Source organism: Gorilla gorilla, chromosome 3 (assembly GCF_029281585.2).
Source record: "Gorilla gorilla gorilla isolate KB3781 chromosome 3, NHGRI_mGorGor1-v2.1_pri, whole genome shotgun sequence".
In the NCBI taxonomy this organism is placed as follows: Eukaryota; Metazoa; Chordata; class Mammalia; order Primates; family Hominidae; genus Gorilla; species Gorilla gorilla.
In genome coordinates, this window is record NC_073227.2 from 34899602 (window position 1) to 34918389 (window position 18788).

The following is an 18788-nucleotide window of genomic DNA, read 5'->3' on the forward strand; positions in this document are numbered from 1 at the left end:
CCATTTCTCTCTTCTCTGAACTTCTAAACACTTAAAGTCTGTGCTAGAAAAGTTAGCAAATATACCCTAATGTTTCATGGTTTAGTCTGGACTATAAACCACATGGTTGAGGGAACATATATATGTTTGCCTCTCAGCATCTAGCCCAGTAATCAATTTTATCTACTTACCTACCTACCTATTCATTATTCCATTCTCTTCTTGCTCACAAGATCAATCCTTTTTGTTTCCACCCTAACCTGAACTGCTCACACTTCTTATTCTTCATTTCGTCTCTGTCACCACCCCTAACAAGAATAAAAAGAACTTTTTTTTAACTAAAAATATTACTCTTAGCCCAGTATAAAAATACAAGTGACTTTTCAATAAACTCAAAAGTGTTAGAAAAACTGTCAAAGTAAAAGCTATTTAAAGATATTCAGTGGAAGGTGGAAAAAACTGAGAACTTTTAAGAGTTTTAAAGGAAAGATACTTTTTAAAACTCTGTTAAATATTTGACTATTGTGAATATACTTTTCTGGGACAACTCTGATTTCAAATATTCAGCCCCATTCTGAAATCATGTGAACTGTTTTGGTATTCAGAAAATATGACCACCATACAGCTAGTCATTTAATTTTTAACTTTCAGCACATTCCATAAAAGTGTACACACAGTATTACAAAGCTTAAGACTTGCTTTAATGAATAGATTAGACTTATTTATAATTAGCAAAACAATTTTATGCATAATAAATAGATACTTCTCTTCTTAAGTGCCTAAGGAACTTGAAAGCGTTTGTTCTTTTGGTTGTTTTGTGTCGCTTCTGTTGTACTTATGTTTGTGTTACTTTAATTGATGAAAGGGTTTGCTAATATCAAAAGATTGGCTGGTACATTTTTAAGTTAATTCCATATCATGAAATGACATATCAGTTTATAGTAGTTTTTAAAATTCCGTTGTTAGTACATTCACAAAATAAGTTGATTTTTAAAGATTTATTTACTTAATCATATTGAAATCCTCTATGATTTTCTCTTATAGGAAAACTAGGACTGGAAGAATATGCTGTCTTTTACCCACCAAATGGTAAGAGTAATGCTATTGCTTCCTCTAGTGGGAAGTGAAAAAATTACAACTTTTATAATCAAAATGTGACTTTCTTATTCTCTTTAATGGATAATCATTTATTATCTAAAATAAACCTTCCATAGAATGTATAATTTAATGAAATCCTCCACATTTGTGGTAGGTTTGTGCTAAATTATGCATACTCTCTCTGATTCTCCCTGGGACCAACAGTAAACCTGTGAGAAAGCTGAGTATGCTTAGATCTAAGTCCAAGGCACTTCGTTTTACTGTGAAGAAAACTAGCTAGTCCAACGTGGACCTTCCTTTTGGGTTTTTTGGAGCTGGGCTTTACTCAATTGGGTGGATTATCTTGTATTGCACCTTATTGTTCTCATAATTTGACCAATGTAGTATTTATGAAACAAAAATATTATTAAAAGGTATCACTGAAATCACCTATTTTGATGTTATAAAGTGATCAAATATATAATGACCTCATTAGACATTAAATATTCTTTTGAGATAACTAGACAGGTTTTAAGATATGCTTCTTGGAAAAGCAATATATAGCAGTCCTTATGATAATATTAAGTTGCATCCTGAAGAAGTTCTTTTACTCCAGCAGAGTTAAGAACATGGGTTTTGTAATCCAGCAGACTTGGGTTCAGATCCCAGTTCTTCCAGCTTACCCTATGACCTTAGGTAAGTTACATGACTTCTCTGAACTTCAGGTTCATCATCTGTACCATGTGGATAATAGATTACATGAGATATGGTATATAAAACCTGACATGTAGTGCCTGACATGTAGTGAGTGCTCAGAAGATGTAGCTGTTATGAGTGTGCTTAACTTTACTGATCACTATATCTAAAACTCATACGTGGCTTTGGCTTTCATGGCGCTGTTCTCTCCCTGTGTCTCTCAATATGGAATCTCAGTTTCATGGGCCATCTACCTCTGTCCCTCTTTTAATATCTCACTCTTGTTCTGCTGTTCTTCTCTTTTCTTACTTTTATCTAGGGGCTGCCATTTGCTTTTATGATTCTATCTATTGTTAATTACTCTAAAATATATCCAGTTCGTACCTCTCCCATAACTACCTAAAGCTTAATATGTCCCAGCCTGAACTCACTGTTTTATCTTCTTATGCCCACCCCCAAAACAAAAAAGAAGAAACTAAATTCAAAAACAAAAAACAAAAACTCACCTATTTCTCTCTCAGTTAATTGAATTATCATCTTCCTAGTAACTCAAGGCCATCCTAGATTTCTCTCCACCTTGTCCCCAACTCATCTAATAAGTCACAAGGACCTTCCAATTTTATCTTTCAAATATGTCTGGAACCCTCTCTTCCACACCATCCCCGCTGCCTTGTCTCCTTTCAGTTCTTACTATCTCTAGCTTGTTAATTGCAACAAACATCTAACTGGTCCCTCTTCCCACAGTCTTTTCTACTTTTGCTGTCTTTTACACTGCTCATTTGAGTTATACATCTAAAGTGAAAATCTGCAAATTGCCATTTTTCTCAAAGTGTTCTTAATGGCTTCCCATCTCTTAACAAGTGATATTCAAGCTTCTCAGCATGACATATGAGGACCTCTTGAGTCTGATCCCTATAGTCTACCTCCTAGCTTCATTTCCCACCATTTCCCATCTCATTTTTAATTATAGCAATATCAAACTATTTATTATTTATACCCACAGCTACATACTCTCACGAAAGCATTATGCTGCTTCCTGTCTCATCACTTCTCATGTTTCCATGCTTAGAATAGCCCATCTAACCTTTCTTCACCTGGCTGTCATCAAGCTCAGTTTAGGCATGATCCTCTTTCAGGAAGCTTTCCCTGAATCCCCAGGTTAGGCTAAGGGCCCTTCCTCTAGACTCCCATAGTACCTGGTCTAAACTCTTTGGTATCTCTAGCTATATTATCTTGATATTGTTTGTTTATACTTTATCTCCTCCTCTTAATTGCAAGCTTCTTGTAGTTCAGAGCCATATCATTCATTTTTGCTGCCTCAGTATCTAGCATGTAATAGGATTGTAATGAGTATTTATTTGAACTCAATTAGAGGTTTGTTAATTTTAACTTTATATATTACCATTGTTACATCTATTATCCCAGAAACTTACTTTTATAGTAACTTTTTATATTTTATCTAAGAAGCAAGAAACAATAACAAAATACCTCTGAATAGCCAAAAGAGTTGTCCATGGACTCAAGTTCTTCTCTCCATCCATAGAAGTGTTTTTTCAACTTAGTTTAGAATATATTAGCTTTTACTTAACACACATGTCTAACAAATTGGTTAACTCTTTTTTATGCCTCCTGCAAAAATAGAAGCATGGAAAAGGCTGATATAGATATGAAAAAATAGCAACAACAGTGAGAAGTAAAAAGGGGACTTCACAAAGGAAAATACAGGAGCTATAAAACAGCATATTAGACCACTCCAGCAAATCAGTCTGGGGCCATTTTATGTAAAAGCTAGTAACGCTGTGCCCTTTAAGAAGGTATCACTAAGTTGCAGCATATTATAATTTAACATCTTTATAATGAGCTCAAGACACCAAAAAAAATCTCGCTATAGTAATAATTGTAACAGTATAGTTATAGCAGCAGCAGCAAACATTTTCCAAGCAGTACTATATCCCAGGCAATGTGTTAAGTATATGACATATATTAATTCATTTAGTCCTTACAAGAACCTATGAGGAAGGTACTAATATTATCCCTATTTACAGATAAAGAAACTAAGGCATAGAGTGTTAACCTGCCCAACAGGTGAGTGACAAAGCCAAGCTTTGAATCCAAGCTGTCTGGCTTCAGAAGCAACATTCTTATCAGGATGCCCTACTGCCTCAGAAGATGTTGCTGAGCTCATTATAGTGAATTTGGGAAGAAAGGAAAGTAGTTAATGTAGTAAAAAGGTAGAGGATGTATATGATAGGTTCTAGAAAGATTTTCATCCAGAATGAAAACTGTTTAATCCTTAATGAGATAAGCCCACAGCTGTTCATAAATTTAGTTCTACAGAATCATTTCTCCTCTCAGGTTGTTTTAGAACTTGCCAGAATCAAGGAGGACACTTTTCTCTGGGCAATGGTTCTGAAGTTTCAGAACAAGAAGAGACAAAGACCAGTCAATCTACTGTCCCCTGCTTTTTTTTAAGCTCAAGGCAATACTTAGCAGCATTTTTATATTACCCACCCTGTTTTGAACCTCTGCCAAAGATATTATTACTTTGAAATCTTGACACCTCTGTCACTACTACCACCAAAACTGTTCTGGCTTTCTTGGTCTCAGGGGACCACACATAGAGGTTAGCCTGCAGCTCACTGACACACTCTCATTCCCTGACCAGGCCAGTGCTTACAGGTGGGCAGAGGTTTTCTCACCACTACCCCCAACATGCCTGTGATTACCTTCCCTGGGAGGGAAATGACAGGCTATGGTGGCATCAAACATTTTGTTCTCTCACTTCATTTGAAGAATCACCAATGGACAGATTTCCTCTAGTAGATTCACCAAACAGCTAGTGAGCAAAATTTCTGAACTGAGGGAGACTTCTCAGAAGAATTTTATAAGCTTTTTATATTTTTTGTTGTTATTCAACACATATAAATTGTCTTTATTCATTTGATAAATATTTATTTAGCCTAGGTCACTGTTGTAGGAGGGTGATCCACAGTAAATGATACAAATAAAGTACTTGCTGCCAGGGAGCTTACCTTCTAGTAAGGGGAACATAAAATCAATCAATCATCAGTCAATCAACAAAGGATGAATGAATGAAAGTAATTTCAAAGAATGATGAACTTAACAATGAAAGGGAGCAGAAATTGTAGGAAGTTGGGATGGGCATAGCCATTTTAGATCAAGTAGTCAGGAAAGGTGCCTCTGAGGAGGTGGAATATGAACAGAGACAGACTATATGGAGTATGCTATGCAATGAAATGGGAGAACGTTCCAGAAGAGAGTACACAGCATGTCTGAAGGCAGGAATAAGCTTGATGGTCTGAAGCTCACCAAGATGGCCAGTGTGACTGGCAATAGTGAGCAAAGCATTGACTGATACAAGGTGAGTTAGAAAAGGTAGATGGAGCTAGGTCAGTTAGGGAGATAGTTGATTTAAAGTCTTGTCTAGTAAGTCCAATGTCTGGGCTTCCTCAGGGATTTTTTATTAATTTTTTTCCTGTGAATGGGTTATACTTTTTTATTTCTTCACATGCCTAGTAATTGTTTTATTGTTGAAAATGGAATAATTTGAATATTATACTGTGGTATCACTGGAAATGGGAGTCTCTCTGTCCGCCTCCCCAAGAATTCATTCTTGTTGCTTGTTGTGGGTTCTAGGTGTTGTTTAGTGACTTTTCTAAATATTTTTATAAAGATATTTTATACAGATATTTTTATAAAGATATTTTTCATCTTATATGCTCACTGAAGTCTTTATTTTACTAGAGTAACAGTCAACTAGTGATTTGACAGAGATTTTCTTAAATATCTAGAACCAAAAATAAAAAACACTCTTTCAGTCTTTGCAGATTGGCTGAGTATTGGGGCACTCCTTCAAGGCTTAGCCAGGCTGTTTACAACTGTATGTTAGCCTTCACTTCCTGCTTGCACAGAGCCTAAAAGGCAGTCAGAAGTGGGAGCCTAAGGTCTTCTTGGGTAATTTTTAGATTCACCTGTATACACAGATGCTTTCCAAAGCCCTCATGCCCCAAGTAGCTCCTTCCCCAGCCTCTTTCTTCCCAGGCTTTTCAATCTGTATACCACCACTCCCATCTTTTATTCCTTCTCCTAGGTGGCTGCAGCTAGTATATATTTTCCTTTAAATGCTTTTGACAAATGCCTCTTGGCAGGCCATGTCAGCCCTGAAAAAACCCAGAGATGAGGCAAATAAAATGAAGGCAATCTCCTGAGCCAGTCCCGCAGTTAGCTACTATATAGGTCAAAACACACAACCACAATATTTTGATACAAGATCCCCCTGGTAGCAGCAAGCTGCATCAGGAATGTGAGCCATGGTCTTCATGGCTGCTGCCAAGTTGGGGAGTAGGGTATGGTAGGTGGGCAAATTAAAATGCCATATGCTTTCTTACTAAAATTCTTTCTTCATTAAATATTCCCCTGGTGGTTGTAAGTTTTTATTAAATTCCAGAGTTCAAAAAAGTTGATTCTAACAGTTCCTGCCAGCTTAACCATTGCTTTAATGGAGGAATGGAGTTTGGGAGTTTCCTACTCCACTCTTCTCAGTGACATCTCTCCTCCAATTCCTGATTAATGCTTTTTCTTTTTCTTTTTTTTCTCTCCCCAAGACAAAGTCTTGCTCTGTCGTCCAGGCTGGAATGCAGTGGGCCGATAATGAACTACTGCAGCCTCGACCTCCTGGGCTTAAGTGATCCTCCCACCTCAGCCTCCCAAGTAGCTGGAACTACAGGCGCACACCACCATGCTGGGCTGATTTTTTTGTATTTTTCATATAGACAGGATTTTACCATGTTGCCAGGCTAGTCTTGAACACCTGGTCTCAAGCAATCCGCCCACCTCAGCCTCCTAAATTTCTGGGATTACAAGCATGAACCACCATGCCCAACCCTGATTAATACTTCTAAACGATCATCCTGTCTACTGTGTAGAATAAAAGTGTCACTAGAATGTAAGCTCCAAGAGAACAAGGACCTTAATAGTTTTGGTGACCAACATATCTAGCACCTAGAATCATGCATGGCATAAAGTCTGTGCTCAGTAAACATTATTGAATAAGTGAGGGAATAAATAAGAAAATGAACATAGAATACAGAGGAATAAGAATAGAAGCAAGGAAACCAGACTTGTAGCAAAAATACACATATATCTGACTGACTTAATTACAAGTGATAAACAACCATCATAAATTTGTTAATATCATTTGTTTCTTACATGACAGAAGAAAACAACTGTCAGTGAATATTGGGTAGGGGAGTTTCAGTACTCTAGAGCAGTAATTCTCAACCAGTGGCAATTCTCCCAACACACACACACACACACACACACACACACACACACACATATCAGGAAACATTTGGCAATGTCTGAAGACATTTTTGGTTGTCAGCCAGGGGAGAGGGATGCTGATAAACATCCTACAGTACACTGGACAGCCCCTTACAACAAAGATTAGATAAGGCTCTTAGAAGAAAAATAATCAAAGTACATCATTTTAAATCTTCTTGCAAGTGTCAAATTAATAAATAGCAATGTAGTTTGTCATCCATATTAAGTAAATTTAAAATATCTCATATTCTAAAATTCATTTGAGGTATAACTTTAAACTTCAATGAAAACCTCACTAAAATTTTAAAGTAAGATTTTCAGATTGATATTTAAATGTGGTTATGTTCCTATGTTTTGTGAAATTTTAACTACTGAAATAGAGTAACAAAACCATCATGTGACATTCTAATTCAGAAAGATAATGGAAATAACTAGAAAACAATTTAATCGTTGTCCCAATCTCTGTTCTTACTGACCTGTAGGCTACATGTGGAATGAGAATAAACAGAGGAATTGATTACTTCAACAAATGAATTAAATAAACTGTACTAAGTAATAATATGCTTTCAGCTGGAGTGAAGTTGAAGTGAATCAGATAGGCGAGTTATGGTACAACGATAAATGCTAAGTATTAATAGAGACAATGAGGAAATGAAGAGAAAATATTTAATAAGTGCAAAGCATGTTAATATTTGGGGTATTTTCTGAGTCATATTTACTATTTATATCTCATCTAGTTCAAGATTTATTTTAGTTAACAATGTTTGCCATTCTGAGCTTTGTCAAAGGCCCATAAATCATCACTTTATAAAATTATTCACATTGAGTGGAATAGGCGGTTAATATTTTAGACTTTCTTCAGATGCATAAGGAAAGGCTAGAATCTGAAAATAATTACTCATAGCAGACTTGTAGAAGAACTCTGAGGCCAGATATGAGATGTGCCCCAAGCATCCTGACGCCTGCTGGAAACATGCTCTTGGGTGGTAGCCAGGTGAATGAAACTTGGCCCTTGAAAGGCTGAAGTGATGAGAGGCAAAGGGAAGGATTTTGAAAAACTAGCCAAGAACATGACAACCTCTAAGATCAAAGAAATGTTCTAGGTGGTATGCGCCCTACAGTGTTAATGGATTCTTCACTGCTTCTTATGCCTCCGGATTTTGTTTACCAGAATCTGACTCGTCCTTCAACAAAGCGGACTGTGTAGCCTTTTTTTGGAGCCTTAAGCCCAGGCTAATCTTGGCTAAGCTGAGTGTGCCTTTATCTGATACTGACAAAAAAAAGATTTTCTTAAGTTTAAGCTGATATGTTAATGTGGCACTTTCCCTTCTGAGAGCATAAAATAGCTATGGGTTATTGAGCATCTGCTGTGGACTGAACACCACACTGGCACACTTTAAATAAATTAACTCCGTTGTGCTTTGTAGTGCAACCCAATGAAGTTGATCTTGTTTATCTCCATTTTCAGAAATGAAAATATGGTTTCAGCAAGGGTTCGTAACTTGCCCAGAGTCACACAGGATTCAAATTCATGTCTGTATGACTTCTTTGGTCATTTGTTCTTTCAACATTGAGTTATCAAAAGCCTTCTGTCCTATATCTTACTTATTTATAAATGAATTTTATATTTTAGTATTTTATTTATAAGCCTTGATTATATTTATAAATGCTCAAATTTCCATCATTAACATTTACTGGGCATCTCACTTGTGGAAGACACTGTGCTGGATGCTGAAGATAATACACAGTATGAAATACAGTTCTTTCTTCAAACAGCTTGTATCCTAGCTACTTAAAGAGAAGCTATAGATTTCAGAACTTGGGGGAAATGTAGTAAAAGTGGTTAAACATGACTCATCTTAATACTTGCATCCCTTTTTGCTGCTTCGTAGTTCACTAATTAATTTATTGTAAGCTTTCTTATTAAAAGTGCCTTGTCCTGACTAGGGTATTCTCACACTTAGCAGATCCTGAATAAGTATTTTTATAAGATGAAAATATTAATAATGTCTTCATTTCTGACTACCTTAGCCACTTGTTGAAATGTTTCTGCAGTGCAGTGGCTTAAAAGAAGAAGGCAAAAGTGTTTTTTAAGTAAGGCTGTCAGGTTTTTATATAATAGCAGTCTGCTTTGAGATTTAGTATTTAGAAAGATATAATATGTACTTACACTTTTATAAGGCATCAAAATATGCCTTCTATTTATTAACTTATTTTTCTCTCTGAGTTTTTCTTTCACATGTCAACATGTTTATTGAAGAAAAGTTAGAAAAGACAAACTTTGTAATTATTTGTTAAAAGTTTATAATTAGTAAAGGAAATAACATGAAACAGCAGAGGCAGTAGGAAGGTAAAAAAAAGATGGGCGGAAGAAAAAGAGACTCAACCAAAGAATATAGAGAAAGACTTGAAAAAGTAATGTTTTTTGAGCTCTCCTTCCAGATGGTCCCTGGAAATGAAGCTGGTGGCTATAGTGTCATTGGGAATATTGACCTTCTAATCTGGTTTTTAATTTTTTTAGTTTCTAGAATGCAAAGGGCCTTTAAGTTGTTAAAGAGCCTTACTATTGGCCGGGCGTGGTGGCTCACGCCTGTAATCCCAGCACTTTGGGAGGTTGAGGCGGGCGGATCACGAGGTCAGGAGATTGAGACCATCCTGGCTAATATGGTGAAACCCCGTCTCTACTAAAAATACAAAAAAAATTAGCCGGGCGTGATGGCGGGCGCCTGTAGTCCCAGCTACTCAGAAGGCTGAGGCAGGAGAATGGCCTGAACCCGGGAGGCGGAGCTTGAAGTGAGCCGAAATCGCGTCACTGCACTCCAGCCTCGGCGACAGAGCGAGACTCCGTCTCAAAAAAAGAAAAAAAAGAAAAGAGTCTTACTGTTGGAAAATCTTTATAGGTACTGTTTTCTTCAAGTCTCACAATTTTTTTCGCATTTCCTCTAGACTTAATTGTTAACATCTAATTTTAGAGTTAGATAATACATCAGAGGCAATCATAGTCCGCTTGTGTGTCAGGCAGGTTACTGAAGCTCAGCAGGTTTGATGACGTTCCTAAGGTTACCCAGCTGGTTTGTGTTAAGCCCACAATTGAACTTTGATCTCCTAACTAGAGACCAATACTTCTCCTGCTGCTTCTGTATCTATGATTTACTCATCTCTTCATTCTGCAAAGATGTATATCATCAACTATGTACGTGGCACCATGAGTTGTATACTCAGATGAATAAAATATATTTCCTATCCTCAGGAACAACCTGTTAAACAGCTAATTATAACACAAAGCAGAGTGAAATCATAGTGTTGGAAATATGAACTAAGTGCCATGAGAATGCAGAAGAATGAGCATTTAATTATGATTAAGAGATCAGGAAATGTTTGTCTGAGGTTATAGCTGACCTTAGTAAGGTTTTGATGGCTAAATAGAATAAAGAATTATCAAGTTCAGAGCTATCAAACTGTAGGGATACTGGTGACGATAAATAATCTAGTATGGCTGTACTACAGAGAGTGTGGAGTTAGGATAGTATGCCAAGTGGGAGGCAGATGTAGCTCAGGTTGCAGGACATAATCATGAATGTTTAAGACCAGATCAAAGGTCTTGAATTTTACTGTGTATACACTTAGCCTATATTATAAGGCTAGAGTGTGAGCTCTATAAATACAGGGACAATGTCATATTTATTTTAATATCTCCAGAGGCTACAGAGTAGGTTTTTAAATATTTGTTAATTAGATGAGTAGGAGCTCAGCAAATATTTGGTAGATGGATAAATAGTGGAAAGTCCTCAGTGGATGTAGAGAACTTTTTCATGGTCTTATTAATATTTTTGAAAGATAACTTGAGCTTTCTAATTTCAAAAACTGGTTAGAGAACTGAGAGTTTGGAGGAAAGGATACCAATTAGGAGGCTCTTACAGAACCATAGGTAAGAGTTTATTAGGGACAGAATTCTGATCATGGCAGTACGGAAGGAAATAAAAGGTTAAAAAATGATAGAGGTAGACTCCCTACAGATGCATATATTCATTCTGCAAGCATTTAATGAGTACCTCTTATATTCTGGGCACTGTGCTTGGTCTCTGGATATAGAGATACATAAACAAAAAACAGTTCCCATGCTCAAAGGATTTATTCTACTGGGAGAGAAAAAAATAAAAAATTATTAAAAGACAGTAAGATAGGGAAAGGAATACAATTCTTAAGTACTGACTTTGTATCAAATATTGTGCTAATCATATTGCATATATTATAATATTTAATCCTCACCACCTCATTGGTATTGTTCCCACTTGATTGTTGAAGGCAAGTTTCTCTCCAACCTTCGCAGGGCCCAGAGCAGAAGTACGAATAGAGGCCCACCTACCATAAGTCAAAATATTTGAAAGTTATAAATTAGACTCATAAACTGATAAAGTCTACTCTATTTTCTTTCCTTGACACATATACTTTGATAACAATCTGGAAGGCCAGGTTTGAATTCAGAATTATCAGACTCTTCATCCTTCCCTAGCCTGTGGTATCCCCACCCACTTCTCATTTACGGCTCCACTTCACACCTTGGACAGGCTTCATGGACAGAAGCCTGCAGGTCCAACCTCTGTTCACAGTTTCCACAAATAGCCAGGCTTTGGCCACCTCTCTGTCCTGAGGTATACAAGTATATCAGGAGGTGTATACCTTCTCTTCTCTTCTCTTCCCCACCAAAGAGAACATGCAGGCCCTGGAAGCTGTCTTAGGAGCCTTTGGGCTCAGAATTTCAGAGTCTTGGGTACCTCGGATATGGTCTGGAAGGAGAAACATTGGCTCTGGATAAGGAGTACAGCCGGAGGAGGGTCACAGAGCCCTCAGCGCAAGCCCCTGTGCCTTAGTCTAAAAGCAGCTTTGGATGAGGAAGCAGGTTAAGTAACATACGTAAGCGTACACAGGTAGAAAGTGCTGGAGTCAGAATTGCACAGTGTGTAGGAGTAGTACCTCAATCAATGAGGGCAAATCAACTGAAAGAAGAGGACCGATTAATGAATTGCTTAGGGGGAGGGATCAAGGCTATCAGGGAGATCTTTCTAGGAAGATTATTGTTTAAAATTATGAAGGAGTAGGGCAGGGACAGGGCCAGAGGTAGACGAGAACATTGCCTACAGCCCTTGTCTTGCACCCAGAGGCTGAAGGGGTGGTGATCAATTTGGAGGGATTAGAGCAGTGCTTGTGGGGTACAGAGAAGGAATGAAGACTGAAGAGTTAAGTGGTCCTTATCCAAAAGAGACAGGAGAGGTACATAATCACATTTAGGTATAAGGGCTAAGGGAGAACAAGAGAGCAAAAATGACTCAAAAGTTTCTTCCCTGAATGACTAGGGAGGTGGTGAGTCATTTACAAAAATAGAGACCAGAAGGAGCCTGAGGATACTGGGCTTTTAAGGTTGGTATTATGGATTAATAATGAGAATACTGGTAGAGCGAAAGAGAAAACAAGTATACAGAGTCTCAGAGCTATATTGAAGGAGTGCGCAGAAGAGAGAACTGCCAGAAACAAAACAAACACTCACAAAAAACTGAGCAGCAAAAGTTTCTGTGGGACAAGAAGCCCGATCTGCGTCGTGTCATCAATGCCATGGTAGATTCAAGTTTGACTGTGAGGCCATTAAGTACAGCATACAAAGAAGGGAAACCCCTGGATTTGGCAATCAGAAGTTACGTCCGTAGGGATGGGAAACCATTTGCGAGAATTTGAGGATACATAATAAGGAAGTAAAGGAAGTGAATATAGTTTAAAAAAAATTAAGCCTGTCTTCGAGAAAATGAGCGAGATTAGAGATTTGTTTGATGGGAAAGTAGGGTCCGGGAAAAAAAATTGACTACTTCTTCCTTCCTTCCTATTTTTTCTTCTTCTTTCTTATTTCTTCTTATTATTATATGTAAGAATATTTGTAACATCCTTGGCTGAAAGGATGCAGTGAAACATGAAAGACTAAAGATATGATTACTTTGATAAGATACACCCACCCCTTGCTTCTACTCTGCTTCGTTAGAGGAGTAAAGAGCAGATCCCACCACTATCCGGCTGAAGACCAGTTGCCCTCAGTAAAGGTAACCCTGTTTATGACAATCATCACATGAAGCTAGGGCTTCCAGGTCACCCTTGTCAGATGATTCTCACCTCCACAGCTTAAGGGCTCTTTATCAGTAAGTCCTCCTCCGCCCTAGCCTGGCCTTGTCCCTCCATTATTTTTCTTCATAGCACTTATTACTATCTGACATGTATTCGCTTATTTTTATTATGATTGTTTTGTCCCTAATCAAATGGCAGCTTCAGTTCTTAGAACAGTGTCTGGCACATCGCAGGGACACAGCACATGTGTGTGGAATGATGCACGTGCAGCAAGGGGGAAGGGATGGTTGATGGGGCAGGAGTCCGAAGCAGGGTTTGGCAGACTTTTCCTTTAACCAGCCAGATGGTAAATATTTCACGTTTTGCTGGCCACAAACAGTCCATGTCCCATATTATTCTTTGTTGTTTTTGAAATAATCCTTTAAAATATGTAAAAGCCATTCTTAGCTCACAGGCCACACATAAACAAGCTGCAAACCTGACTGCTGCTTGCCAGTCACTGTGAAAGTCAAGGAAACACGATTTAGAGCACAGGTGAAGATGTTGGGTGAAAAAGAAAAAGGATACATCCTCCTCTGGGCTGTAAGTGAGAAAACATGAAATATGAAGAACAGACAAAGGAAGGAGTTCACGTCAATGGCATCAGCCTCCTAGTGAGGAGAAAGTGAAGTCTACAATTCAGTGTTAAACACTTGAAAAGGGAGGAAATTTTGAAAGAATGGGGTGGCTAATCATATAGAGAGGAATAAGAAAATTGATACACAACATAAAATTCAGCAGAAGTTGGAGAACATGAATCTGTGTGCTAGAAGACTAGAGAAAATGTCAATCCTCAGAATTTTCACTTGTGAGCTTAAAGCAGTGCTGCACAAAATTCTGAAGATGGTTGGCCTGGCATACCGGTTCAGAATAATTTGGCTTTTCTCATACTATTTTTGATAAAATTGCTTCTAGAAACAACAAAGAAGTATGAACTAACTTGTAAATGATAACATCAACAATTAACATTTGCTTATTAATAAATAATAGCCTAAGCTATTTAAATAAATAATATAGGCCCTAAGCTATTTATTAATGGCTAAGCCACAACTGTTATCTCATTTAATCATATTATGTGAGTTCTAGCGTTATCTCTGATTTACAGATGAGGAAGCTAAAGCTTAGAGAAGTTAAGATACATATGCAAAGACACACACACACACACACTCACACACACACACACTCTTTAGTGATAGAACCGGATGAACCCAACCAAGTCTGTCTGACATCCAGTCCATGCCCTTATCGTAACAGGTTGCTGATTAATGCATTGACATCAATATGAAAGGAGTTTCTACTGATAATTCTAGTCTTCACCCCGTCATGTTCAGCATTTTTATATTGCTTTTGATGAGGACATGGTATACTTATCAAATTTTTCAGTTTTGTAGAATCAGGAGAACTAGAGAATGCATTAGATAACAGAATAAGAATTCAGGATTATTATCTCTAACTGGAGTGGTTCACCAAAGAAGAAATGTAATAGGGATAAAAATATAACCCTTTCGTGAAGTCCAGGAACAACTGTCCAAGAACACTGTCTTAGCTGTTGGGTGTGTAGGGAGGGAAAATGATTAGAGATTTTAGTCAGCTCACTTTAAGGACTGCAGTGAACTGTAACTGGTTAGAAGAAAATAAAATATGGAAGCTTTTCAAGACCACCTCATCTCAGGAAAAATTGAAGAAATTCATAAAGTCTTGGAGCAAGAAATCCTGATGGTGATAGAGCAGGAGAGAGAGCAGCGTCTTCAAATATTTCTGAACGTTTTCACATAGAAGATAAATTAGATTTGTTCTGTGTGACCTTTGTGGTCGGAACTAAGAATACTAAGTAGAAATTTCAGGGAGCCAGAGTTTGGCTCACTATGAGAAAATAGCTCCTTCCAAATTAAACCCATTCAAAATTGTAATGAGTTGCATTGGGAATTAATGCTTCTGCTATCGCTGGACATGTTTTAAACTGAGGCTGAACTATCATTTATTAGAACTCACTCTATATGACCACCAGCACAAAATTTTTGCCTGTGAACATGTCAGATGAATAAAGCATTTCTATATTATTTTTCAAAAATGTAACTTAGCAGCTTTCTTCTGTGCTGTGTTTGCAACCTGATTTAGTAGTGTTAGCTATATGGTGGTATATATTACAAAACTTCTGTTTTGAACTAAACTGTACAAATTCAAATTTTTTACTTGGAATGTGAGACGATGTTTAGCACACCAAGTTAGGCTTTGAGTATTTCTTTGAAAAGGATGTGTACTTTACTTGTGTGTAATTATTGCCAAAGATTATACTGAGTTTGTATCGTATTTCTGCCAATATTTCTTCAAAAGCCATATCCCATGATTAATTTTCAGTTAGTTTACTTAACACCCATAGTGTTTTCTGTAAAGCAAATGTTTTCAAGAAGTGCCTTGAAAAGCTCACTTATCTTTTAGCATATTCAATTCTAATATACACAGTGAAGTTGATTCAGGAGGGACATAATCTATTGACTTTCTGAGACCATTATAATTAGTTCTTAAACTTAATTCTGTGATCTGTCTCGTTATGTTTTTGTCCTGTTGTTTTGTGTGTGTATATATATACGTAAGTGTGTGTATATATATACACACATGTGTACACACACATATATGTGTGTATGTATATATGTATACACATATGTATATGTATATATGTATACACATATATGTATACACATATATATGTATATATGTATACACATATATGTATACACATATATATGTATATATGTATACACATATGTATATGTATATATGTATATGTGTATACACATATGTATATGTATATATGTATATGTGTATACACATATGTATATGTATATATGTGTATATGTATATATGTATACACATATGTATATGTATATATGTATACACATATGTATATGTATATATGTATATATGTATACACATATGTATATGTATATATGTATATATGTATATATACACATATGTATATATGTATACACATGTATATATACACATATGTATGCACACATGTATATATGTATATGTGTATATACACACGTGTGTATATACATGTATATACACACGTGTGTATATATGTGTATGTATACACATATGTGTGTATATTTGTGTACACATATGTGTGTATATTTGTATACACATATGTGTGTATGTGTATATGTATGTACACATATATACACACGTGTGTATATACACATATATACACATATATTTTCAAAGCTTTGATTTCTCAATATTAATAGAATGTTAACTGGATATATGTTTTAAAGCCTCTAGTTTACTTTTCTGGAGGTATTAAAAATATCTTTTTATTGTTTACTATCACTGTCTTTCTGACATTTATGAACAAAGTTGAAGCAAAAATAGAAAACCTTTTTATTGTCAGTTTTATTCTTTTAAAGCTTACCTAATAATCAGTAGGCCTACTACTTATTGAAAAGAAATACCTTTTTTTTTTTTAGGTGTTATCCCTTTTCATGGATTTTCAATGTATGGTAAGTTGGGCTTTAAAAACATCATAATGTACACAATAAAAACATACAATGTTATCTGTCAATTTAAAAAATAATGACTGAGATATAATTGTTTTACTATAGTAAAACAATAAAGGAAAAAATAAAGTGAAATGCATGCTAGTTCCCCATAGGGGCTTCATTTTTTTTAATTATTATTTTTATTACCCATTGGAAAATTGAACAAAAAGAACACCACTTTATTTCTAATCACCCACAAGTTATTACGAACATTTTAAAATGTTGAGTTTAATAGTCCAGGCGTGGTGGCTCACGCTTGTAATCTCAGCATTTTGGGAGGCTGCTGGCCATCAGAGAAATGCAAATCAAAACCACAATGCGATACCATCTCACACCAGTTAGAATGGCAATCATTAAAAAGTCAGGAAACAATAGGTGCTGGAGAGGATGTGGAGAAATAGGAACACTTTTACACTGTTGGTGGGACTGTAAACTAGTTCAACCATTGTGGAAGTCAGTGTGGCGATTCCTCAGGGATCTAGAACTAGAAATACCATTTGACCCAGCCATCCCATTACTGGGTATATACCCAAAGGACTATAAATCATGCTGCTATAAAGACACATGCACACATATGTTTATTGCGGCATTATTCACAATAACAAAGACTTGGAACCAACCCAAATGTCTAACAATGATAGACTGGATTAATAAAATGTGGCACATATACACCATGGAATACTATGCAGCCATAAAAAATGATGAGTTCATGTCCTTTGTAGGGACATGGATGAAATTGGAAATCATCATTCTCAGTAAACTATCACAAGAACAAAAAACCAAACACCGCATATTCTCACTCATAGGTGGGAATTGAACAATGAGAACACATGGACACAGGAAGGGGAACATCACACTCTGGGGACTGTTGTGGGGTTGGGGGAGGGGGGAGGGATAGCATTGGGAGATATACCTAATGCTAGATGATGAGTTAGTGGGTGCAGCGCACCAGCATGGCACATGTATACGTATGTAACTAACCTGCACAATGTGCACATGTACCCGAAAACTTAAAGTATAATAAAAAAAAGAACATACTGTGAAAATGGTCCTGTGGTTTACCATTTTTTAGTCCGATGGAAACTAGAGATACACATTAATATTTAGCTCTAATAGGTGTAAATTCAGATGGCTTAAATTCCTAAAGTAATTCTCTTAAGAGTTTTTTGAAAATAATAGGTCAGAAAGAATGCTAAGGAAGGGACAGTACTGAGTTTGAGCTCATGATTTCTCCAGGCTACTTATATGCACAGCAACAATTACATCAGAGCATTCAGTCACCTGAGATACACGTGGGTGATGCATATGCAGGCTTGAGAGCTCTGAGTGTCTCTGAGGCCTCATGTGTCGTTAAATGAGGAATGCAAGAAGCTTATGAAGATTAGCAAAAGGAAGAACTCTCTACACTTTAATGCCACTTAATTTTTAAGTTTTCAAGTGTTACATATAAACTTATTAAAGATTGTTGTCCCCTTTATTTCTACCCCCTACCTTTAGAATGAACAGAAATACATTAATGTTTTGCCTTTGTACCAAGAATCTGCAATAAACACTTTTCTTTGTAAACATCAGTGTTCAACATCAGATGGTCATGGTGAATGACATAATATAAAACTATCGTTCAGTGAAAAAGAGTCAAAGTACCTAGGGACTTTATGCTATACTTGGTGTTAGTCACAGGCTTGAATTATAGGGTACTCAGCTTCATTCTCTTGGGCAACCAAAATTTCATAACATAATACATAATGTTATAGAGACCTTACAGCATATTTATCTTATATATGTGAAGAATTTAAAATAGAAAACCAAAAAAGATTAATAATATAAATTTTTACATCTAATAATAAAAATGTTCACTTTTTATCTTTCTACTTTAATAGTTCCAACTGCAAAAATTTTTCAAGTAAATCGTTTTTGGAAGTTGTGCTTGAATGATTTGGAGGATACTTGATGTCATCAAAGTTTAAATCTTCTAGCAAGATCTTCTGGTGTTCAAAATATATC

At 36.4% G+C, this 18788-nt stretch overlaps 1 protein-coding gene across 1 annotated transcript in view; it reads left to right on the forward strand.

Annotated features, from left to right (window-relative positions):
- TBC1D19 (TBC1 domain family member 19) overlaps window positions 1-18788 on the forward strand; it is a 177997-nt gene that overhangs the window by 134706 nt on the left and 24503 nt on the right. Inside the window, exons 15-16 of the mRNA XM_031010512.3 lie at window positions 1024-1068; window positions 16713-16745. Coding sequence (XP_030866372.1) covers window positions 1024-1068; window positions 16713-16745 — 78 coding nt within the window. The remainder of the gene's footprint in view (window positions 1-1023; window positions 1069-16712; window positions 16746-18788) is intronic.